This window comes from Leucopleurus acutus (assembly GCF_964270905.1).
Source record: "Leucopleurus acutus genome assembly, chromosome: 15".
NCBI lineage: Eukaryota > Metazoa > Chordata > Mammalia > Artiodactyla > Delphinidae > Leucopleurus > Leucopleurus acutus.
Genome location: NC_139157.1, coordinates 20,637,515 through 20,662,105, shown reverse-complemented (window position 1 = coordinate 20,662,105; position 24,591 = coordinate 20,637,515). Strand labels below are relative to the sequence as shown.

General features: G+C 40.8%; 1 protein-coding gene across 4 annotated transcripts in view; it reads left to right on the top strand.

Annotated features, from left to right (window-relative positions):
• Positions 1 to 802: 802 nt before the first annotated feature.
• The window catches only part of UTRN (utrophin), a gene marked incomplete at both ends in the record, with an annotated part of 495,417 nt that continues 471,628 nt past the window's right edge, over positions 803 to 24,591 (top strand). For 3 of the 4 annotated variants that reach the window (XM_082855592.1, XM_082855591.1, XM_082855589.1), the window contains 2 exons: positions 803 to 1,279; positions 6,144 to 6,308. In XM_082855592.1, the coding sequence (XP_082711718.1) occupies positions 6,230 to 6,308 (79 nt within the window). Of the gene's footprint in view, positions 1,280 to 1,902; positions 1,922 to 6,143; positions 6,309 to 24,591 lie in introns of those variants that run through there. The other variant, XM_082855590.1, reaches the window with a different exon arrangement.

Genomic DNA, 24,591 nt, shown 5'->3' with positions numbered 1-24,591 from the left:
ATTGGAAAAATAGAAAAACAAGGTCAGCGCAAACAGTATTTGTACGTATGAACGAATGTAAAACAAAATTTCAAGTTTTTCTTAACATTAAAAATGACACCAAGAAAACTATATAAAATAAATATACCCTTGGAACTAGGACCCCAAATTCAGCAACATCAGCACACTGAGATGGGAGAAAGAAAACCACCCTGACCAAAGACCAGGTTTGCGTGGGGTGGGTGTGACTCACATTTTCGGATAATCTGAATAAAGGGGATCGTGTCAGCACGAGGCATCCATGCTAGCTCTGGGCTCTCGGCACTCACAGTCCACTCCGGGTGCGCCGCCCCAGGCCAGCCGAGCGCCAGCCCGGCTGCTGCAGCCCGGGAGGGCGCGCGCGGCGGGCGCTGATTGACGGGGCGCGCGGTCAGGTGACCCCGGGCGCCACGTTCCCGGAGCCCAGCCTGCGGTGGCCGCCTGCGCCGGGCCCGAACCCGGAGCCGAGAGGAGCTGATCTCCCGGAACAAAGCTGCCGGCCCTGCGGCAGTGGGGCTGGAGAGCCGAGGGGGAGGGGAGCGGCTGGCCGGACCTGCTCGGCCCCCTCCTCCTCGGGAGAGCGAACCCCGAGTAACCGGACAAGAGCCAGTTCCCAGGAGGGCGGCCACGCGCACCCCGGCGGTCCTGTGCCCTCCCCTGCCTCCTGGGCCTCCGGCGCTCCTCTCCCTTCGCCAACAAAGGGGCAGGCCCGCGGGGGTGGGGGGGGAGGGAGGAGGCGGAGCCGGAGGAGAGAGCCGCTCGCGCACAAAGTTGTGGAGTCGCCTTTCCTCAGAGGAGGGGAGCGGGCAGCCGCAGCCTGCAGCGGGCTTTCTCCCGCCGAGGGGCGAGGAGGAGCCTCCGGCTCCCGAAGCCGATTGGGGAATCTCGGGGAGCGGTGCCTCCCTCCTTGCGGGTCATTTCAGCAGACGGAAAACTCTCTAGTGTTTGGCAAACTTGGTGCCTGCGCGCCCGTTCCAGGTTTGCACTTGGACTGTTTTGTTTTTGTTTTTGGCGGAACTACGAGGCAGGAAGATTGCACAAGTTAGGGGCGTTTTCAGTCGGGTGTCAAAAAAATTTTTTTTTTCTTTCGGATCTTGTCTGGTTTTCCATAGTTCCTTTTGAAAAACCACCGCATCACAGAGCTCACGTTCGCACACACCCCCGCGATTACTACGCCTCAGACACAGCAGAGGAGCCCTCGGCCCGCTCGGGACGCGGCGGCGGCGGGCAGGCGAGGCGGGCCCGCGGGTCACGGGAGCAGGTAAGCCCATGCATTATTGAGCCTCGGGCCGGGTAATGTGACCACAGCCCCGGGGAAACGGGGCGTAGGCTGCGGGAAGGATGGACTTTCCTGCGGCTCACGCGCCCAGGATCAGCGTTCCGAGCTCCTTCTCAAGGCTGAGCCTAAGACGTAACCAACTTTTGCTTGCACTTTCCTTGGAACCCCAGTTCAGCTCCCCGCGGCGGGACAGAGAATGCCAGAAACGTGGAGAGAGTTCGGGCGAGAAGGTCCTCGGAATCCGTGTAGTAGCGACGACCCAAACTCCTCCGACTGGTTCCGGACTCCGTCTTGACTCCCCCAGTCTTCCTCCCGGCTAGGGTGAGAGGGTCGCGCCTCCGTGCGCGCCGGGCCAGTGATCTCCAAGAGGGGACGTGGCTTCCTAGAGGGCCTGTCACACATACCCCAGCCCCGGGAAGGCGGGGCCCCGGAGGTGTCCGCAAGGACAGGGAGGGGAGAGGTTCCCAGCTCTCCGCCTGGCAGGAAACGTGCTCGACCTCCGGGCCGTTGCTGCTCCCGAGGGTGGGGCTTTGGAGAGGTGACGAGGGGCGCTCGGTCGGTGCGTAGTCCAGCGCGGTCGCCTCTTCTGGTTTCCCGGACCCTTGGCATCTCTTGCTGCAAGTGGTAAGGTAATTCATGTCCCTTTGTGGCTCCGGGTCCGAGGCTCTGGTTGCCCAAGGCCCCTTTAAAAACCAAGACAGCACTAATTTTAGGCCGTGCAACTTTTAGAAGGCACGCTGTTAAAAGTGAATTTTTTCGCCAAGCCCCAGATTACCAAAGGGGCTCGTGCCAGGGTTGTTTCAAGGGGAGGAGAAAACGTGTCCGACTTCCAAGAGCCAGGGAGCTCTCACTTTGTTTCACGCTTAACTGGGGAGCCCGGGTCTAACCTGGGTTTAACAGCCTCTCTCACAGGGATGCCCCGGGGAGAGCCTCCTCTTTACCAACCTCCAGATCACCTGGGTCACCAGGGCCTCGCGGGTCGGTTCTTCATGGAACTCCCCTTGGGACGGTCAGTTGCCGTAGCGGGCGTGAACCGAGTTCGGGGAAGCCTCGATTCCCGGGGTTCGGGCGGGAGCTCGCGGCCTCAGGGACCACCGGCAGTAGCCTCATCCATTCCTTTGTAACTTGCATGGGCCTCAGGAAGTCGCGTGGGCCCCTCCGGGCTGGTTGCTGGTGGGCCCGGGGCACGCAGCTTGCCGATAGCGCCGCGAGTCAGGCGAGAGCTGCTGGAATGCGAAGCTCCTGGGTGCATTGGCTTCCAGAGGGCCAGGCGGCGAGGGCCAAGGTTTACGCGGAGTCATTCCCGCCCCCTGGACCCGCATTTATGGGACCGAAGAGACAGCTCTTTAACTCTCCTTAAGGTGTTTACCTAAAATTGATTGCCCCTGTAAACAGCATTAACCACAACAGTATGAACCTTCCCTTGGAGCGCTTCCGAGAATGAATGGCAATTCTTGGCACTGGGCGGTGTCTTTTACCAAGTTTCAAGCGGAGCCACAAACTCTGGCCCTCTGGGCTTCCTTTTCCACTCTCTCTAGCATTCTTAGGTTTTGGTTCCCGGTGGAAATGAATGAATAGTTTTTGCCTAAGGACCCACACCATATTTCCATCGTAACTGCACATTGTTAAACATGTTTGTATTCTTACATTTTGTAATTTCCAAATTAAAAAAAAAAGTAAAACATTAGATTTGCCCATAAGGCCAACCCCCATACTTTCAACCCGGGTTTATTGCCACATACTCACGGCTTCTGGTCCATATGACAGCCAGAGACGTTCTGAAGAAAGCTGGTGAGTATAGAGTGTACTGGTCTCAGTGAGAAAGAGCTGGCTAAACAGTGCAGAACATCATTATGAGGCAACAGAACTTAGAGCAGAGGTAGCAATAAATTACAACTGCAGAGGGCTTAAAGCTTGTAAAGCGATACCCCATTCATTTATTCTGTTTCTCGCCTAGCTTGGTGTGGAAAATGGCCTTGCTTCCATACTATTGATGTAGAAGTGGAGGCTCACACGGAGGCACATTGTGGGTGATGAAAGTTTGATCTGTCTTCTGACAACCAATAATGAATTGCTGCCATGTGTTACTCAGCTTGGAGACCCCTGCCCATTAGTGGCACCAAGTGTCAGTCAGTGGGTATCTGTTACTGTTAAAATGGTCTTATGTGCTTCTCCCACCTTCCCATTCTTTCCTTGTCCTCTGATCCCCCTTACTGCTGTATCTTTGTAGCATATAAAGAAGAGAAAATTTGAGAGTTTATCTTAAGTAGTGGCAAAATAAAATATTATGATGAAGGAATATTAATGTGCCAATGAAATAAAGTTCTGTGTGAACAGTTTACTTATCTTTTAGGGACTGGGAAAAGTCTTTGGAAAGTGTTGAAGAAGACCCTTGGCTAAGATCACTTAGGAAGGAGAGCATTAGAAATATCTTTCAAAGGGAATAATTAGTTCATTTCTAGTAAAGAGAATTTTTGGGGGGCAAACTGATTTTCCATAATGAAATTTTATGTGCATTCTTCTGAACAAAGTTTTTGGTTCTTGAATATAATAAAATACACTTAAGAATTCAGCAAATCTTTTGCAGTTATGTACCTCCCAAAAGAACTTAATTACATAATAATCCATAAAGTATAACAGTAGCGGACGATATAAAAAATGAAAAATGTTTTTTATACCCTCACAAAATCTGGCAGGCTGATGGTCCAATCCATGTATTCCTCCCTACTAGAGAGGAAATTGTTCCTAAAGCTTTAGCAATCCGCCACAGTTTTCATGTGCGTCAAACACTTTAACACTTAAAACATTTTTCTAAGGTAATTTTAATCTCTTTATTATTAGAACCCACCTTTTTCCTAACTGGTAAGGAAAAAAATAATATATTTTATATATTTATATATTATAAAATAATATGGTGTTTCCTTGAATGTCATAAAACATTGTAATATGTAAAACTTCTAATTATTTCATAAATATGTGAAATGAAATATATTACAAAATAATAATGCCACATGGTGTATCCTTGAAATAAAGAACTGAGTTGTCTATCCTAGTTAGCCATAAACTCTGCTTGTGATACCTATTGTAATATGTGAATTAATGTCTGTTGCTTGTAGATTAATATTTGGATGTGTTGAGTGTTATATTCCCAATTAAATGATTAATTTATTTAACTAGCATTTGGGGTGCTCATAGGGGATGTTAGGATATAGCCAAGTTGCTGAACTTAAACTTGAATTCTGATTCTGTTTGGATTGTTTGGGCATTGTGTTCCAGAAAGTACTAGGGCTATTATTATTGACATTCTTAAAGAAAAGTGGTACTGAAGGATAGAATCCTCAATTCTTTAAATTTTAAAGGTGCCTCTGACTAATTAATTGCTAAAGATTAAAATTATTTTGAGTGATATGTATTCTCAGCAGAATTTTCATGATGTATTTTCCAGAATAAAATCTGTGTCAATGGATATAACGTGTAACCGTTCAGATTTATATATAATCCAGACCATTCCTGAGATCAGACTTTTTTGTTATCTCCACTTGTATATCTCAGAGGCATCTCAAACTCAGTAAATCCAAATCACACTCATTATTTCTTCCTTTAGAGGCTCATCCTCCAGTGTTCCCCAGCTCAGTGAATGACTCAATTGCCCAAGCCAAAATTGGGCAGTCATTTTGCACCTCAGTATCCTGAGCGTCTCATATCCAATCAGTTTCCAAATCCTATTGACCTTTACTTAATATCTAATATACCACAAGTCCACGCACTTCTTTCCATCTTCCCTTATTTAGGCCACAATCATGTTGCTTCCCAGCTTAAAACCATCTACTGGATTCCCACTGCTCTTTTTATTTTTTGGCTGCGTTGGGTCTTCGTTGCTGCGCGCAGGCCTTCTCTAGTTGCCGAGAGCAGGGTCTGCTCTTCTACTCTTCATTGCGGTGCGTGGGCTTCTCATTGCAGTGGCTTCTCTTGTTGCGGAGCATGGGCTTTAGGGCGTGCGGGCTTCAGTAGTTATGGTGCACAGGCTTAGTTGTTCCACAGCATGTGGGATCTTCCTGGACCAGGAATTGAACCTGTGTTCCCCTGCAATGGCAGGCGGATTCTTAACCACTGTGCCACCAGGAAAGTCCACCCACTGCTCTTTAGGAAAGCCTTGACATGGTCTCTAAGGCCCTGTCCCTGGTCCTATCTACCTCACCTAGTTCAACAGGTCTCTCTCCTCTTGGCTGTTCTCTCCAAAAGCACTGGCCTTTGCTCAGATTCATGAATGCTCCATGATTCTTCCTGCCACTTAACATGGGAAATTCTCTTCCCACCTCTCTTTTTGGCTAATTAAATTCATCTCATCCTTGAAGGCTTGGCTCAAATGTCACCTCTTCAAGAAAGCCTTCTTTAATTGCCCAGAGCAAATCAGATTCTTCTGTATGCTCATACTATATGCTTCTCGTTTATACATTTGTAACATGTTAGTATTATAATGAAATAATTCATTATATAATTAATTGCTTGGTGTCTATGAATTTCAAGATAGTACAGGCTGTGTCTCTTTTTGATAGTCATATTTCCATTGCCCAGATCAGTGCCTTACACATAGTCTGTGATTGAATATTTGCCGAATGAATGGTTACCATATATAACTTTATATAACTGTATATGACTATATATATAATGTATATGTATAGTTTGATATTTATAGTCATATATATTATATAGTCATTATACATATTATAGTTGTATATTATAGCAATATATGTGATATGTTCTATATGTTAATATATATGTCAACATATATGTTATAGTCATATATATATATTTTTCAAATCAATACTTTCCCATTTCTCTTTAGGTATTGATGTTGATCATTATAGAAAACTGAAAGTCTTAAAAAGAGGACCTTGTAAAGTCTTTGGATTATATTGAAACTCAGCTAAGATGGCCAAGTATGGAGAACACGAGGCCAGGGCTGACGATGGGCAGAACGAGTTCAGTGACATCATTAAGTCCAGATCTGGTAAGTAATGGAAGCTTAAGAAAATGAATGATTTTTATGCATAAACTACTTAGAAGACACAGGTTTTTATTGGCTTGTTTTGTACTATTCTTGTGAGACAAACTTCTTTTGAGAAACATAATTCTGACAGATGACTATTACATTGTAAATGGTAATATAATATCTCTGTATCCTATCTTAATTTCTCAACCCGACTTGGTCTCCTGGTATGTTGCTTGACATTGCTTGGTGAAACTGCCACCTTTTAGTTGATTGCTGTTCATTTATAAGAAACCCCTTGAACACAAAATGCAGCTTAAAAAAAATGATGCTTAAAGTAGGAAGTACTGTGGTTTCTGCTGGGATGGTCCTCTTGAATTTTGCTTCCATACTGCCTTTCCTCCATCCCATTTGGTGACCATTTCTAGGCCAACAGGTGTCTTCCTACCTGTTCTTCCCATTTTGAAACGTCTTATGAACCTTCTCGAGGCACAGTTTCCATTTAGGTAATATAATAAACTAGACTAAGACAGATTAATGGTTTTCTGTGAACATTTAAATTGGGGACTTAAGGATACCACTCCCTCCCCCAATTTTTTTTATATAACCGAGTGCTTTTTGACTCTGGCTGTACAAATGAATCGACTGGGGAGTTTTTTTTTTAAAAAATGCAGATGCATTGTCTCCACTACAGAACTATTGAATAAAAATTTGTGTATTTTTAAAAAGCTTCAAATACAATTCTGAGCTAGACTCTATGGGGAGATATTTTTGAGCAGGCAGGACCTTTCTGAGTTTTGAAAATTGCACAGAACTCCACCCTGGGTGTGAACACTATACTTAAGTAACTTTGAGAGTTACTTTGGGCTATAAACTTACATCCAGTGTCACTTTAAAACCATAAAAGGAACCTAAAGTCTGTTTTTGCTGTGTGCACCATCTTTATTTATGTTAGGAAATTATTTCTTATTGTATGAATCTGGAGAAATATGCACTGAAAATAAGCTCCAAATTAATAGAGATATACATTTAAGATACATTTCCCTCTATGACACTATTGTTGGTTGATTGGTAAAGATTTTGGGTATTACAGTCTTGGCTCTAAATATGTAGGTGCTATTGTGTAGCTTGAAGGATATTTTGGGGGGTACAGCTTAATATCTTATTTTAAAGTATGCTCTGAGAATGTTTTATTGCCCCCACATTATTTTTGATTTAAATGCTTTAGTAGTATAGAGTACTATGTTGATATAAGGGATTACTAATATCTTCTTAAAGAGTATAGAATGTATATCCACAAATATATAAATGTAACAAGGAGGAAAATGAACGTGAGACAATTTAATATATCCATGCTTGTCATGTTCTATAGATTGTGAGGAGTTATGTTATGTTCTTAACTAGTTTCCTGACCTCCATTAAAGTAAGACCTTTGATATTTATAACTATGTACTTTAGCCATGTTCATAAAAAGTAATTATATAAGTTTAAAAATACTGGGTATATATGATGAGTACCCATAACTTTCAAACTATTCTTTAAATTAAAAATGATTATTTCAAAAAAAAATGATTATTTCAAAAGACTGACTATTCTCATACACTATTGGGAGATAGTTGGGCAAAAATTATTACGTTTTTTAAAAAAAATTTTATTTATTCATTTATTTAATTTTTTAGCTGCCTTGGGTCTTCACTGCTGCACACGGGTTTTCTCTAGTTGTGGCGAGTGGGGGCTTCTCATTGCAGTGGCTTCTCTTGTTGCAGAGCACGGGCTCTAGGCGCCTGGGCTTCAGTAGTTGTGGCTCGTGGGCTCTAGAGTGCAGGCTCAGTAGTTGTGGCACACAGGCTTTGTTGCTCCACGGCATGTGGGATCTTCCCGGACCAGGGCTCGAACCCATGTCCCCTGCATTGGCAGGCGGACTCCCAACCAGTGCGCCACCAGGGAAGCCCTATTACATGTTTTTAACATATGCATACCAGTTGGCCCAGTAACTCCATTTTTGGAGTTTTGTTCCTAGGGAACACACAGAAATATACAAGTAAAAATTTGATCACAGAAAAAAATGATAAACCCATAAAAATCCAATATTGAGGATTGGTGAGATCATAATTTCCCAAAGTATTTTGAAAGCAGCATAAGTTCTAATGTGTAATTCAAATAAGGATGTCATAGGCAAAATAATTTTAGGAAACAATGGTTAACCTACTCTGTTCCTTTTAGTGTAGGGCACTTGAATAAATCATATAGAAACTCAGTGGAGCTAATTAAATTAGCATGTATTCATAAAGTAGAAGATTATACATTCATGAAAATGTGTGTGTATGTATATGACCATAGAAATATATTCTTGATATTACATAAAAAATATGTGCAATATGAAGTCATTTATGTGAAAAATACTTTTTTTTCAAAAAAGTTTAGCAGAGTGTATACTAAAATGTTAATAGTGGTCATCTTGGCGTTTGGGGATTATAATTTTTCTCTTTTTGCTCATATGTACTTTCTAAAGCTTTTCAATGAGCCTGTATTACTTCTTATATCTTTAAAGTATTTTTAAAGTATTCTTAAAAATCTCAAATTGCTTCGAGTGTTTTAACGCCAAGGTGATGACTATTACTTTTTTTTTTTTTCTTGATGGCTCCTACTTCAAAAAACATTGGAAAGTTAGCAGTTGCATAGCTGAGATCTGAATCACATTCTTTTGGCTGGATTATGTTGCAAAAAGCAGTAGATAAATTTGGATATGAATGGGCCTATTAGTTCCAACCTTGCTTTCTGGAAGGCACTTTTTTGATTCTTTTAAGGTAAATATTAACTCAGTGGTCAGTTCTCATGGTACTCTAAAATTTACATGTTGAACAGGGATCTTTAGTTCAGATTAAGTCAAAGGACTCATCTACATATGATGCATATATTTTTTTAACATCTTTATTGGAGTATAATTGCTTTACAGTGTTGTACTAGTTTCTCTTGTACAACAGATTGAATCAGCTATATGCATACGTATATCCCCATATCCCCTCCTTCTTGTGTCTCCCTCCCACCCTCCTTATCCCACCCCTCTAGGTGGTCGCAAAGCACCGAGCTGATCTCCCTGTGCTATGCAGCTGCTTCCCACTAGCTCTCTATTTTACATTTGGTAGTGTATATGTGTCAATGCTACTCTCTCACTTCGTCCCAGCTTACCCTTCCCCCTCCCTGTGTCAAGTCCATTCTGTACATCTGTGTCTTTATTCCTGTCCTGAGCCTGGGTTCATCATTTTATTTTTTTAGACTCCATATATATGTGTTAGCGTACAGTATTTATTTTTCTCTTTCTGACTTACTTCACTCTGTATGACAGACTCTAGGTCCATCCCATAATTCAAAAAGAGTCATGTACCACAATGTTCATTGCAGCACTATTTACAATAGCCAGGACATGGAAGCAACCTAAGTGTCCATCGACAGATGAATGGATAAAGAAGATGTGGCACATATATACAATGGAATATTACTCAGCTATAATGCATATTTTTAAAGATCCTCCTTGGATGCGTTCTATGCTGAAGTTTTGCTTTTTCATTTTTTTAAGGGAATGTTGTCCTACAGGAGAATTTTGATTCAAATCTGTTCCTATATGTTTCTTCCTTTTGAGGGACTAGCTATGGGGGAGGGCATAGAGATTAGGGTGGAAAAGAGAAGTGATGTTGAGATTATACTGGTAAATTTATCTCTTGGTTTATGACGATTCCTCTTCCTCTCCAAATCCTTGAGTTTGGACAGTCTAAAAGCCTGGCATCATAAAAATATTGGTCCATTTTATGTTAAGGTATTAGGATTGTTTATATTGACCATATTCAATATTAATTTGCTTTATGCAGTGTATGAGGTTTAATAATTTTTAAAGTCATTTTCACCATCTAAGCAGAAATCTGAACTATCAAGAGTAGGTGAGGAAATAGTTTCATGAATATAAAAGTCATACATTTCTTTATGGTTGTAATACATTTGCCTTGGATTTGAGTGACTTTTAGAAAAGAACTTGAAAGAATATGACCTTTAATGATTCAGGGCCTGGGCTTGGGTAAAAGTAGATCTTTCCCTGACTTAAAACACGCAAGTCAAATTCATCCATCGAGTGCATCTTTGATAGCCTGAGTTAGTGGGCTTCAGAAAGTTAACAATTTATTAAGTATTTTGAGAGTAGGCCAAGAGTAAGAATTGTTTTTAAGTGAAATATGTTGTCAATGGAGTCTGTGATGCATAAACTTCTGCTTGGAACATTTTAAACATGAAATAATAAAATGGCTTGAGATATGTATAAAATCAAAGAACATCCTCTCCGCTATTTTATTCTGTCAGTAGCTGACACTAATGCCAGTAACATAGAATAAGTCAACCTCTTCTGTTCTTCTCAGTGCTGGTGTGGTAAGTTTTAGCTCAAAGCCCCCTAAAGAGGGTAGACTTCAGGGCTAAAGACTGTGCCAACTAGCTCCAAGTGGGGATTTTGACTGTTTAGGGATTAGAAGCAGAGATTCTCAGATGGGAACATTTGTTGAATGAATTAGTCGGTAAACTCCACATCGTTGTATGATTGAAAGCATTCTTTCAAAGCCTTTAGGCAGGAAGCCTGAGTGGAACAGTGTTATCATTTCTTTCTTCACCTTTTCTATTCTTGTGTAATCCTGGGATCTAATTGTTGAGGGAACCTTAGAGGCCCTATCACCTGGCCATGCCTGTGCGGTGGTTACCCAACCTCTGCTTGCACACCTCCAGTGATGGGATCTCACTGATGATGATGATGATAATGATGATAATTCTAGCAACTTACGTTTACTGAACACATACAGTGTGCAGATGTGGTGCTCAGAGTTTAATCCTCACAACCACTGCTTCACAGATGACAGACATGAGCCACACAGAAGTATAATAATTTGCCACACTGGCCTTCTTTCTATTTCTCCAAAGGCCCAGTCATGCCTACCTCAGGGCCTTTGCATACCCCTCTTCCCCTGCCTTTGCCTGATGGGCTCTTTCTTGTCATTTAGAGCTGGGCTTCAGTGTCACCTCTGAGAGAACTTCCCTGCTGACTTTAGAAAGTAGCTCTCCCAGTCATTCTTGACTGTATCACTATATATAAGTTCCCCATATGCTCTATCACTATCTGGTACTTTTCTTGTTTTTTGTGCTTGTTAATGTCCTTCCTACTAAAATTTAATTCTACAAGAGTAGGGATCCATATATCCCTGGGACCAAGCCCAGTGTCTGGCTCACAGTAGGTGAGCAGTGAATGTCTATTCAATGAAAAAGGCTACAGAACTAGAAAGTACCAGAGCTGGGGTGAGAACTCAGGTGATCCGACTCTAGAAACCCTCATTTGACCTCTGTAGAGTGCCCAGTTTCCTAATTTACCAGGTAGTTTATTCTGTTGCTGCTGGAATGTTCTTTTTTATTTTGTACCTAAATCTATCTCTTAGAAAATTTGCAGAGTATCAGTTGTATTTATATATCCTCTTCCTTTGTAGTTACAAGATTGGGACCCTGGGCTGTGAGACCGAGCTGCTTCCGGCTGCCATCACAGCCCTGCTAAAGGAGGGCCGATTGCAGGAGACAGCGTGCTGCTCCTGGCCCTGATGATTGTCTCTGTCGTTCTCTGTTAAGAGTTAGCGAAGGGGAAAATAAGAGTTAGCAGTCCTCTGGGTGGAAGGTAGAAAAATTGATAATCTGTTTCTGACATGAATTCCCTTTTCTCTTTTCCCCTGCCTGCTGCTCAAGGCTTTTAACTGACTGGTGAAAAAAAGGTAGTGGATTTCAGATGCACTGCGATATGGCACAGTTTTAAGTCCTGGTCTGATGCCCAGATGGGTATCTGGCGTTGAAAGAGCTGGTAGGGGTAGGGGGAGGGAGAGAGAAGAAAAGAGAGGCCAGTGAAATAAAAATAAAATAAATTATTTAATATGGAATATTATATATACCAGGTTGCATTTATAGCAGGCCTAAAAAGATGCTATGTTTGCAATAAAGTAAACTTGCTTAACAAGGTGGGGTTTTATGAAACTATGAGGAAAGTTACCTTATTTGTTTATCTTTTAGAGGCCTTTCTTTAGGAAAGACAGTGGTTACGTTGTATTTCCCATTGGTCTACCTCTTTCTCTTTCATTTAAAGAAATATCTGTGAGGGGATTTTCCTGAAGAGTTTAAGGGACTGTGAAAAATAGTTCTTGTTCTTGTTCTTGTTCTTGTTCTTCTTTTTTTTTTTTTTTTCTGAAGCTTTACTTGGCTGGAATACCTGTGCTTTGAAGGGAGTCTTTGAGCAGATTTGGTTTTTTTCCATGAGCCCTGGGGATTTGTGTTGAGGGACAGTGACCCTGGTGGAAATTCAACTCCGGCAGAGGAGAGCAGCTATTCTTGTCATGCGCATAAAAATATTCTCTGTGTTGGTACCTCATTATGCTGAAGTAGTGCCATCATAGAAAAGATTCCTGTATTCATGTGATTCTCATGACCTGTTACTAGGGCTGTGAAATCTGTGTCGGTGATCTGTTCCTGAGAGAAATGGAGAATGGAGAAATGGAGAAATGGAGAATGTTCTAAACAGTGGAAGTACTTTATTATGTAGACAGAACGGAAAACTCAGTTTTATTGAGCCTTATTTGAGTCCAGATTTGAGCTAGATGCCAATAGGATGATTTTCTGGGAACAAGGGAACATGCAAGATCGTTGATTTTCTGGGAACAAGGGAACATGCAAGATCGTTGATGGTTGTAAAAATTACTTAAAATTTTATTGCGAAAGATTACTCAGGGGCTTTCACATGTATTGGTTAGATTTTTTTTTCTCCTTAAGCTGTTTCTGTGGAGGCAGAGGTGTTTCCTGTATTACTCTCTCTATTTTTTTGTATGCCGTAAGTGTTTAATAATGAATACAGTCAGTTTAGTATTTGAAAGGTGAGTCAGTGTGAGTTTTTAATATATATTTACCTTCAAAATGATGGCTGTGGACTGAAGAATCTGAGCCAGATCTAGTCCTTTCACTTTTCTTTCCTCTGCTCCTCGATTAACACCTGTCAAGCGTGGGAGGCAGGTGGGCCCGGCTCCCCCGTAGCTCTCCGGCCTTGGTGCTGATGCCTTTTCACAACCAAACACCTGAGATTTCTTTATATTCCGTGGGCCTTCTCTGTCAGAAGCTTGGTCTCCTAGCCCAGCTAATAAGGGGAGCTGTTTGTGCGTGGGCTCATCTGGCAGCTAAGATTAAGGTTTGGAGTGGTACAACCTCACATTGGTTTTGAAAACTCAATTTACTAAAAAAAAAAAAAAGAAAAATCAGTTTTGGCACAGCCATTGAGCTCGTGATATAGAGCAGGAGAATAACGTTTCATAGGTGGATATTTTCAAATGAACTTTTTTTGGTAGGTGAGTGGTTGGCTAATTATGATTTCTGTCCAGTTCAATAATCTTAGCATTGAATTATGTAACATTTTTTTTTTCCAAAGAGGAGAAGAAAGCACATAATGGCATTTCTGATGTAGCAGAGAAATCCAACAAAAAATATGACTATGTCTCGAAAGTGGCACAACTTTGAAAAATGCCGTGTTTGAAAAAATCTCTGCTTAGATCATCTTCTCTAATTCCATAGTTTTAATATTTGCACATTTCTTCCATGCCATGTTCTAATTAAGATTTTGGTGTAGGACATTTTCGTGAAGAAGACCTGGGGATGGAGAATAGCATTTTGAGGTTAATACTGATTGATTGCTTCTCTTGCTACTCATCAGCTATGTGAGTCTTGTGATTTAATATTAGTTCAGTAATTACATAGATGTAAACATATGCTTTTATTTTGAAAGTCCGGTTTTGGGTTCAGCCTCTATCCGCTTCCTAACTCAGGCTGCATGTCAGATTGACCCCTGGGGATTCCGATTCAGTTAGTGGGGTGGGGTCCCGGCATCTGGAGTTTTAACAAGCTCGGCGGGTTCTCGTTCTGTTTAGTGCCATTGATTTATGGACAAAGGAGGCAGGCTTAAGACTCTTGGAACCAAAGTGAAAGTGGTCTGTGCATTTCAAAGGAGCAGGGAGAACTACAGTCAAATGTTGAAGATTATTTCTACTTACAAAATCTTCTTTTTAAATAACTTTAAGAGGTAATGGATTTCTTGGTATTGGACATTTTTTTCTTTTGCCTTGTATTCTGAAGGGTTTTGGTCATGTTGAGCAAAGGTAAAACTGTGTAAAGTGAGTCAGGAGAGTGATGAAACTTGGTGCATTTCTTATTGTGGTCTGTTGAACCAGAGGATCGTACCAAAATATTCAGCCCTGAAATATTTCTTCACGGAGCACCTTGGTCTTCACCTTGGTGCATTGAACCTCTTCCTGCTGCAAGCTTAATGTCGAATCCTGAGTTCTTTTGTGGAGTCATCTGAACTTATCATAAAAATTTACTGTCCGTCTTTTCTAACAAAAATTTCCAAGACAGATGTGGTTTTGACTCGTGAGGAAAAGTCCTCACATCCATCCTCTATGTTGGTTTTCTTTCGTTTTTTTTCTTTTTAGTTAAGTTATAATTTATTCATTACAATGGAATGATTTGCAGTGAAAAATCACACATTCTGTATTGATATGGGATGATTTCTAAGATATGATATAAAGTGTAAAAACATAATAACATTATGCTAGTTTTATCTTTTTTTTTTTTTTTTTTTTTTTGTGGTACGCGGGCCTCTCACTGTTGTGGTCTCTCCCGTTGCGGAGCACAGGCTCCAGAAGCGCAGGCTCAGTGGCCATGGCTCACGGGCCCAGCTGCTCCGCAAAATGTGGGATCTTCCCAGACCGGGGCACGAACCCGTGTCCCTTGCATCGGCAGGTGGACTCTCGACCACTGTGCCACCAGGGAAGCCTATGCTAGTTTTATCTTTAAGATTAAGGTGTTACATATGTATTTGCCTCCTTGTTTTTGTAATTTTAAATAGGTGAAATCTAGTACTTACATTTAATATAACTATACTTTCTTTTTGCTATAAAGTAATTTAAAAATGAGTGAATTTTAAAAGATGAATAATGATTTTTTTTCAGTGATGAATTAGGAGTTAAGTGATGTGTGGACCACCACAGCAAGTTCCCTAAGGATCTATAAATACACCCCAGAGGTCTTGGGATGTTCTTATATTCATTTAACCAAACCTAACCAAACACCAAACCCCCAATCTCTTATAGTCCTTGAGTTATTTGCAGTAAAGTCTTTGAGCTCTGATCTTTAACCTCTTTGAAAATACAGAAGGGAATATTCATTTCTTCATTGATTAAATAACCTCCAGGGTGGTTTGAGATACATAATTGCTTTTCTGTAAGTCATTGTGTGGAATTTGAGATCAGTCTCAGAATTTGATGAGATCTATTCCTGAGGCAGTTTTAAGATTGAGGCTTACAATGAGACTACCTGGTGAGGCTTGAGTGGGACTGATGATTTCTATTTGAACAGAGACTTTTGTGCAAGTGTGAATAAATATTTTTTCCTTCAGTTTTACTGAGATATAATTGACATACAGCACTGTGTAAGTTTAAAGCATCCAGTATATACCTAAGGGATAATGATTTGACTTACATACACCATGAAATGATTATCATAGTAAGTTTAGTGAACATACATCATCTCATATAAAATCAAAATTTAAAAAGTAGAAAAATATTTTTTTTCTATTATGAGAACTCAGGATTCACTCTCTTCACAACTTTCATATATAACATACAGCATTGTTAATTACATTTATCATGTTGTACATTACATCCCTAGTACTTTATCTTGTAACTGGAAGTTTGTCCCTTTTAACTAAAGTGTGGGTAAATTTTTTGTGTGTGATTTTTTTTTTTGGATAATTTTTTTTATGGCAAAATATACATAACACAAAATTTACCTTTTAAAACATTCTCAAGAATACAGTTCAGTGGCATTAAGGTACATTCATATTGTTGTGCAGTCATGATCACCATCCATTTCCAGAATTTTTTCGTCTTCCCAAACAAACTCTGTCCTCATTAAATACTAACTCCTCTTCCCCCTCCCTCAGTCCCTGGCCCCTGTCATCCTTAGGAGGAAGGCTTTTCAGATATATTTGAAACAAATAGACCAGAAAATAAAACCAAAATCCACCCCAAAACAGACAGACTTAAAAACCAAATTTGGTTCTAGGTCGTACATGATCCATTTCTCAAAGTGAATTGTTATATTGCCAGTTTAAAAATTATACTTTTTAAAATTGAGATATAATTGACAAATAATATTATATGAGCCTCAAGTATACAACATAATGATTCAATATTTGTGTATATTGTGAAACATACTCACCACAATGAGTCTAGTTAACATATGTTCTAGCACCATAGTTGTAGCATTTTATTTTCTTGTGATGAGAGCTTTTAAAATCTACTCTTAACAACTTCTAAATATGCAGTACAGTATTATTAACTATAGTCACCATGCTGTATTTTATAGCCCCAGGACTTATTTATTTTGTAACTGGAGGTTTGTACCTTTTGACCCCCTCCTCACTCATGCCCATCCCCAACCCCTGCCTCTGGTAACCACCAATCTGTTCTCTGTGTCTTTGAGATGTTTTTTTTAAGATTCCACCTATAAGTGAGATCATGAGGTTATTTGTCTTTTTCTGTTGACTTATTTCACTTAGCATAATGCCCTCAAGGTTTATTCATGTTGTTGCAAGGGGCAAGAATTCTATCTTTGTTATGGTTGAAAAATATTCCAATGTACATTTTCTTTATTCATCCGTTGATGGACACTTAGGTTACTTCCGTATCTTGGCTATTGTAAATAATGGTGCAGTGAACCTGGGGGGGCATAAATCTTTTCGACTTAGTGTTTTCATTTTCTTTGTGTAAATACCCACAAGTAGAATTCCTGGATCATATGGTAGTTCTGTTTTTATTTTTTGGGGGAACTTCTATACTGTTTTCCACAGTGGCTACACCAATTTATAATCCCACCAGCAGTGCACAAGAGTTACCTTGTTATTTCTTGTCTTTTTGATAACAGCTATTCTAACAGGTGTCTGGTGATACCTCATTGTGGTTTTGTCTTTTTTTTTTTTTTTTTTTGCGGCACGCGGGCCTCTCACTGTCGTGGCCTCTCCCGTTGCGGAGCACAGGCTCCGGATGCGCAGGCTCAGTGGCCGTGGCTCATGGGCCCAGCCGCTCTGCGGCATGTGGGATCCTCCCAGACCGGGGCTCGAACCCATGTCCCCTGCATCGGCAGGCAGACTTTCAACCACTGCACCACCAGGGAAGCCCCTTGCCCATTTTTAAATTAGATTGTTTGTTTTTGCTATTGAATTGTATTAGTTCTTTATATATTTTGGATATTAACCTGTTGGAGGAGGTCATCGAGGGGATGTGGCTGCTGGTTGGGCTGCAAGGAGGATCCAGGCAATCAGAGGCTCCTCACCCCCTCCCCATCCTTGGAATATATGTTCCACTCACTCTTCCTACACTAGGAGCTACTTCAGGGATGTAGCCTTGAGAGAGTAATGTGTTATTGAGACCATCTGGATCATATATATTACTAAATCCCTTAAGGACTCTCTATAAACTCTTAAGAATTTGGCCAGGCAGAGATCTACTCGTCTTGCTTTCACCAAAGACAAGCCTCATATGTAAGTTCCCTTGCTTATTAAACCTGTCACCTACCAATGAGGAGTGGTCTGCCTCTTTCTTCCATCTCTCCTTGCCCTTTGTGTATGGGGGCCAGTTTCAGATTTTACTCAGGGAGCTCTAAAGGTTGCAACCAACATGACCCCTTATCAGGTATATGATTTGCATTTTACTGTCTTTTAAAATTTAAAGTACAAGTATGACTCAGAGCTGGGAGAGTGAATCTGCATCTAATTTGGTGTTGAAGGCTCCTGGCCTTATCCAAAAGCCACCTTCTGGGCGCGGGGGGGGCTCTGAGATAAAACGCCATGTATGCTGTAGTTTACTTTGTTACCGTATATAGTCCCTTCATAGGTGTTTAGAAAATGTTATACTGAAGGATGTAAAGATATTTATTTTTGTAGTTTTACATGTGGTATCAGTGGCCAGTTCTATAATATAACAGACCCTTCCTCATATGTTAAATCCCATTTTAATGCTTTGTCTGTAAAAAATTATCAGAGTGACTTGAATTATTTTAACTTACGTGTGCTTTTTCTAGAGATGTAGCCTGTTAGAAGAGTGTTGGTATTTGGAGAATGCATACACATGCTTGCCCTCTGTCTGGGGCTGGCCTTACTGAGAATTTGGTGTAGCACAGATCTTATTCTAGGGACCTGGCATCAAGGCACATTGCTCAGAGAGGGGAACTCATTTGCATGTATGTTTCAATGAAACATTTAGGGAAGTCTGATGCTGACCTATATTTCTAGCCGCCCCCAACTCCATAAGGCCTGCAAAATACCCTGTGAGGGAGGCCAATCGTCCTTTTCTTGCCTTTGGGACATGGCTTGCTTTGTTTTCTGTGCTTGATTGTTCTTCCCTCCCCACCCCTTAGTTTTGAAACCCCCATCTTCAAACATCGGCATAAATGCCACAAAGCATTCTATTCTTCGATGGATCACAGAGCCACAATCCATGTCCTTCCCTCTTGTTCACTCTTTATTTCTATTTACGGCTGTTCTTGTTTGGGTACATGATTCCTAATTTGACCTTCTGATAGCCAGCCCTTAGCTTAGTTGCCACACACAGTAAGTGCTCAATAAAAGCTTACTGTGCATTTTAATGGTTTAATGAATCAGACTTGCTTATATACATACCTTATTCATTCAGCAAATGCTTGTTGTTCAATCCGTGTTGCTAGATGATGATCCCAGAGGTGAGCAAGACGTGTATCTCTTCTTCAGGTGCTCTCAGGCTGGCTGGGAAGAGAGGCGTAAAGAGACATCCCTGCACAAAACCCGGCGCCATGTACACAAGGCTGTGGGAACAATGGGAGGAGGAAGGACAAAGTCTTACCTTGTTGGGCAGGAGGGTGGGGCTGGAAAGAGACAGCCTTAAGAGGAAAGCAGTTGAGGTGTGCCTTGAAGGATGCATAGGAAGTAGCCGTGTGGATCATGGAGGAAGGGCATCATTCCAAGCTGATGGATAAGAACAATGCATTTTAAGTCTGCAGCTGGTAGGTGAGTGGCTGGGACACGTGTCTCAGATGATGGGACCAGATTTTGAAAGCTTTTTTTTTTTTTTTGCGGTACGCGGGCGTCTCACTGTTGTGGCCTCACTGTTACCGTAAAAAAAAAAAAAAAATTATAAGTCATGTTATAGCCCTTTCGGTATTAGCTCTTCCTCCAGAATTAATATTCTTTTCTTTTTTTTGCCGCACTGTGCAGCATGCAGGATCTTAGTTCGCTGACTAGGGATCGAACCCATGCCCCCTGCATTGGGAGCATGGAGTCTTAACCACTGGAAATCTAGGGAAGTCCCCAGAATTAATATTCTTGACTTGATTAATTTCTACATTTTAAAGGTCGTTTTTTACTCCTTAGTTACATTGACTACTGCTGTTTTCCTAAAGTATTGCCTCTTGGTCAGTTTATTTAGGTAACTGAATTGAATTGTTTCAATAGCATTTGTAATTTTTTCCGTATGTATATTCTGAAAGAAAGGTCATGCTGCAGAGAAAAAGTAGGTTAATTAAAATGAGAAAAAAGTTTATTCATATTTATTTAGTATAATGTAAAAGTTCTTTGAAAAGGTAGCAAAGAAAGGTAATATTAATCTCATCTTAAAGGGAAAATAATAATCTTGGACAGCTAAAAGAAAATCTACATGTGAAAAGAGCCTGGAAAACTATTTCAGAGGAACTTGAATTGAAGAATAGGATGTTTCATGCGAGGATAATGTCATCCTGTAATACTAATTTCAGCTTCAACAGATAGGATAGAGTAAATGAAAATTGAAAATAAATTAAGAACAGATGTTGAGAAATACCTTCCATTTAGGGAATAATTAAGTGGTGGAAAGGTGATTGGAGTTCAGTCAATAAAGCTGAGATGCTCAGAAATCATGATTATTCAGGTAACAAATGCTTTTCTTAATGTGACGCTCTGCCGTGGAGGTTTGAGGAGTAGAAAAAAGAAGAGGTTATTATTGTCATGTTGTTTTTCTTTTGAGTTCTATCTTTCAAATCCTAATACAGTAAGTCCCCTACATACGAACCTTCAAGTTGTGAACTTTCAAAGATGCGAATGTGTGTTCACATGTCCAATCATGTAAGTTAGTTCACGTGCCTGGTGTACATTGTCACGTGTGCATCCTCTACAAGTGGTTGTGCTTTTGTGTACTTTACTGTACAGTACTGTATAGAGTACAGTAGTACAGTATCTTTATTTCAAGCCCAGGAGATTCACTTGATGCCAGCCCCTGTATGCCAGCTGTTGTACTGTACTATGGTACTTTTCAAGGTACTGTACAGTAAGATTTAAAATGTTTTCTATATTTTTTGTTTGTTTTTTATGTATTATTTGTGTGAAAAGTATTATAAACCTATTACAGTACAGTACTATGTAGCCAATTGTGTTAGTTGGGTACCTAGCCTAACTTTGTTGGACTTACAAACAAATTGGACTTACGAATGCACCCTCGGAACGGAACTTGTTCGTATGTAGGGACTTACTGTATTCAGTGGGCTAACTTTAAATTCCAATATAGAAGCTGGTATTTCAGAATGGTGGTTCCCTTGACCTTTAAGGAAAAACAGAAGGGCTTATTTGAAAATTCTGCATTGTTGGGTTGTGCATTGTGGTTCCTAAGGTTTTGATTTGGCCAATTTAATTGTGTCTCTAGGCTGTGAATATGGCTTTAAGATTCAGCTTTATTTTATGTTATGGAGATTGTTAGGGAAGGACTTATTTGTCTGTATCTACCTATGTATCTGTCTGTCTGTCTATCCATCCATCCATCCATCCGTCCATCCATCCATCCTATCCGTAAAAGACATTTTGAATAGCATGTTGTTGCCTTGCTCCTACTATATGGCAAGCACTTGGACTGGCACAGGGTGACTAAGACACAGTTCCAGGGGTCAGTTATCTTTCACCTAGAGAGGGCAGTTGCACAAGCTTTTAAGTAAACAGACTGAACAGGCAGTTAGAATTTTAAAAAGTGAAACAGCACAGGACGCTGTGCGAGCTGCTGGGAGGGTTAGCTGATGTCTATGGGCCTCAGGAGAGCCACCTAGGGAGAATGGATATCTAAACTAAGATCAGAAGAATGAATACAAGTGAGAGAAGAAGTTGGGAGGTGGAGGTGAGGAGGGCTATTAAGATCGAGGGAATCAATGACATGTCAGAGGTTTGGAGGTAAGAACTGCAAATCGCTCAGTGTGGCTGAAGTGGGATGTGAGTAGCAAAGATAAAGGCTGGAAAGTTAAGCTAAGACCAATTAATGAAGAGTCTTGTAAGCCACGGTTAGGAGTTTGGATTGTATTCTAAAAGTAACCCTGAAAGGATTTTTTAAAATTTAAAATTTAACATTATTTAAAAACATATTGAAGCAGTCAGTATAAGTAAATATTGACGTAGAGGAAATGATATACCAGATATGTGTGCCCTCATTTGAAATGTGTCAGCTATTATTTTGACACATTTGCTTTAGAGCATATGTTAAAGACCTAATTATATCAACATTGATAAATCTTAAAAATAATTTTAAGTATAAACAAGCTGCAGAATGTATTGAATGGTACCATATATAAAGTCCAAATATCCTCAGAAATTATGATATAATGTTTATGTATTCATAAATACTTTCAAAAATACAAAAATGTTCATGGAAATTATAAACACTGAATTAAAGATTGTGGACTTCTCTAGAGATAATGGGAGAGGAGGGTCTTCAATTGTGTCTATAATTCCTCAATGAAAATAAAAATAATATCTGAAGCAAATATGCAATAATGCTAATTTGTAAAGCTGAGTGATGACTGCCTTAACTTCAGTTGCTTGGAAGTAAAATTTGAGACAGAGATTTGTGTGCCCTTGAGAACAGTTCCTAAAAGAAACAAGGGAAGAAGGTTTGGGTGGAGGGATAAACTGAACTGCAATTCAGTTACAACAGGGGCACCATCTGATTTCATAGGGAGCCCTGGAGCTGGGATGGTTCTTCAGAGGTTTCCCCAAGTGAGACCATGGTGTTCCGTCTTGGGACTCATGTTTTGACCTGTATACTGACTTTAGGCTGACCCTGGGAAGGAGATGAGGTGAAAGTTTGGCCAAGCCAACTACCTTCAGCCAATTGCCATTCCTGGAGTGATGCGCAGCTATGAGCCCTCAGCTGCCAGCATTTTCAGCTGCTGGCGGAACGAGTGTATGCATTGCCTTCTATGTAGTGCACCATAGAATCCCTTACAATGATATACGTTGTGCCATCTTACTGTTGTCTGTTTGCAGGTTTGAAATATTTCATAATTTTTCAAACCTCAGCATTAAAAAAAAAATCCTCCAATTTCTAGGTACTTCTCAAACTACTCCTCCAGCACACACACACACACACACACACACACACCCACACACATGCCCCATAACATAAACCCCAATTCAAATATCTGGTCACATACTTACTATTTGTTTTTCTCTGGCAATTGGAGATGCCCTCCTCTCTCTCACTCCTGGTTTTAGAAGGTTTTGCCTCTGAGAGGTTTTAAACAGATGGCTGACCTGATCAGATTTACTCTTTAGGAGAACAGATGACTTGGGTTGGGGCAGTGGATGGGGCAAAGCTAGAGGCCTGGAGGACCACTGTGTGACCATCACAGTTGAAGTGGGAGGGGTATTGTTGGCCTGAACTACGGAGTGGTGGTTGGGATGGAGAAGAGGGGAGAGTTGGAAAGCTTTAGGTAGGAGAGAGCCTTGATGGGACAGAGTGGTAGGGAAGAACTCTGCTATGTGCCTTCAACACCTGGCAGGTGAAGCCTTCCAGTTAAGGTTTTGGGGGGACGGAGATGAGTAAGGGGATGTATTCTTTCTTTATATCTATCTGTCTATCTATCTGTCTGTCTATCTATCATGTATCTACCTACCTACCTACCTACCTGTTATCTGTATCTCCCAAGAGAGTGGCCTGGACTGGGATCACATCCTTGAAAACTGGCAGCTGGAATCTTGACCGTTTTCTTCAGTATCTGTAGAACTCTCGTAAATATATCCTTAAAATTTCTCAAAATTTCATCAAGAACTCTTTTATTTCTCTTCATATTGGATTGGCCAAAAAGTTCGTTCCGGTTTTTTACAGAAAAACCCAAATGAACTTTCTGGCTAACCCTGTGTTTTCTGAGATTTTTGACTGACCCTAGAATGAGCATCTGGAGAAAGGGAAATGCAAGAGATGGTAGATTATGGCAGTGGAAGTTGAGGAATAAGAAGTGGTTTTTGATTTTTAATATTTTTAGCAGATATTGGTAGTTTCCCCCTTGGGAATTGACTGCATTTATCTCCCAGAGTCGTAGGAAACCGACTTGCAGATGTTATTCTAGCTGACTTGGTTAGCTTGGGGAGGGAGTGGAAAGGGTTATTAAGAAATGCTTGTAATGTGTACAAAATTTTTACAAATGTGCCTCTGCACATTTTCAGGGAAAAATTACCACAGTTTTCATTTTTTTCTCAAAGGAGGCCTACGAGTCACCAAAAAGTTGCATCTTATTAGAGTTTCCTCTTGTGGGGTTTCAGTCTTTTCTGATGGAAATTAAATCGGTGATCTGACATTCTGGCATGAGTTTGGGGACCCACACTATTGCCACAGCTCAAATTCTGGGCCTTATGTTGCTTCTGTTGTCTCAGAGCCATTCAAACAAAAGACCTGATTGTCAGAATTAGGGTGAGTAGACACAAAGTTTGAAGGGCAAAATTTCTTATAATGTTTGACCCAGTGTTGCATATAATGAATTTGTATTTGTTGATGAATCTTTCCCTTTTGTGGCTAAAAGTGGCAGATAATCCGACATAAATGACTAATTATCTGGTTCAGAATTTTTTTTTTAATTAGTGAAACTTGTGTGTACTCAAGCTCAGGTGGAGTGGGATCACAGTGCTTTATTTTTTCTAACATCAAACATTTTTCAAAAATGTTGATACATTTGTCATTTGAAAACAAGCCAAACAGTCTCTCCCAATCGTGGAGTAAGAGTAGTGGTCCTCACCAGGGGACCCCACTTCCTGATGATCTTTCTGGTACCTCCTTTCTCCCACCCTCTCTTATTCCTGGAGAGGTCAGGTCATGTTCCCTTTGCTTCCATGTCACATCCTGACCAGACCTCCCAGCTTAAGTCTCATGTCATTGAATTGCAT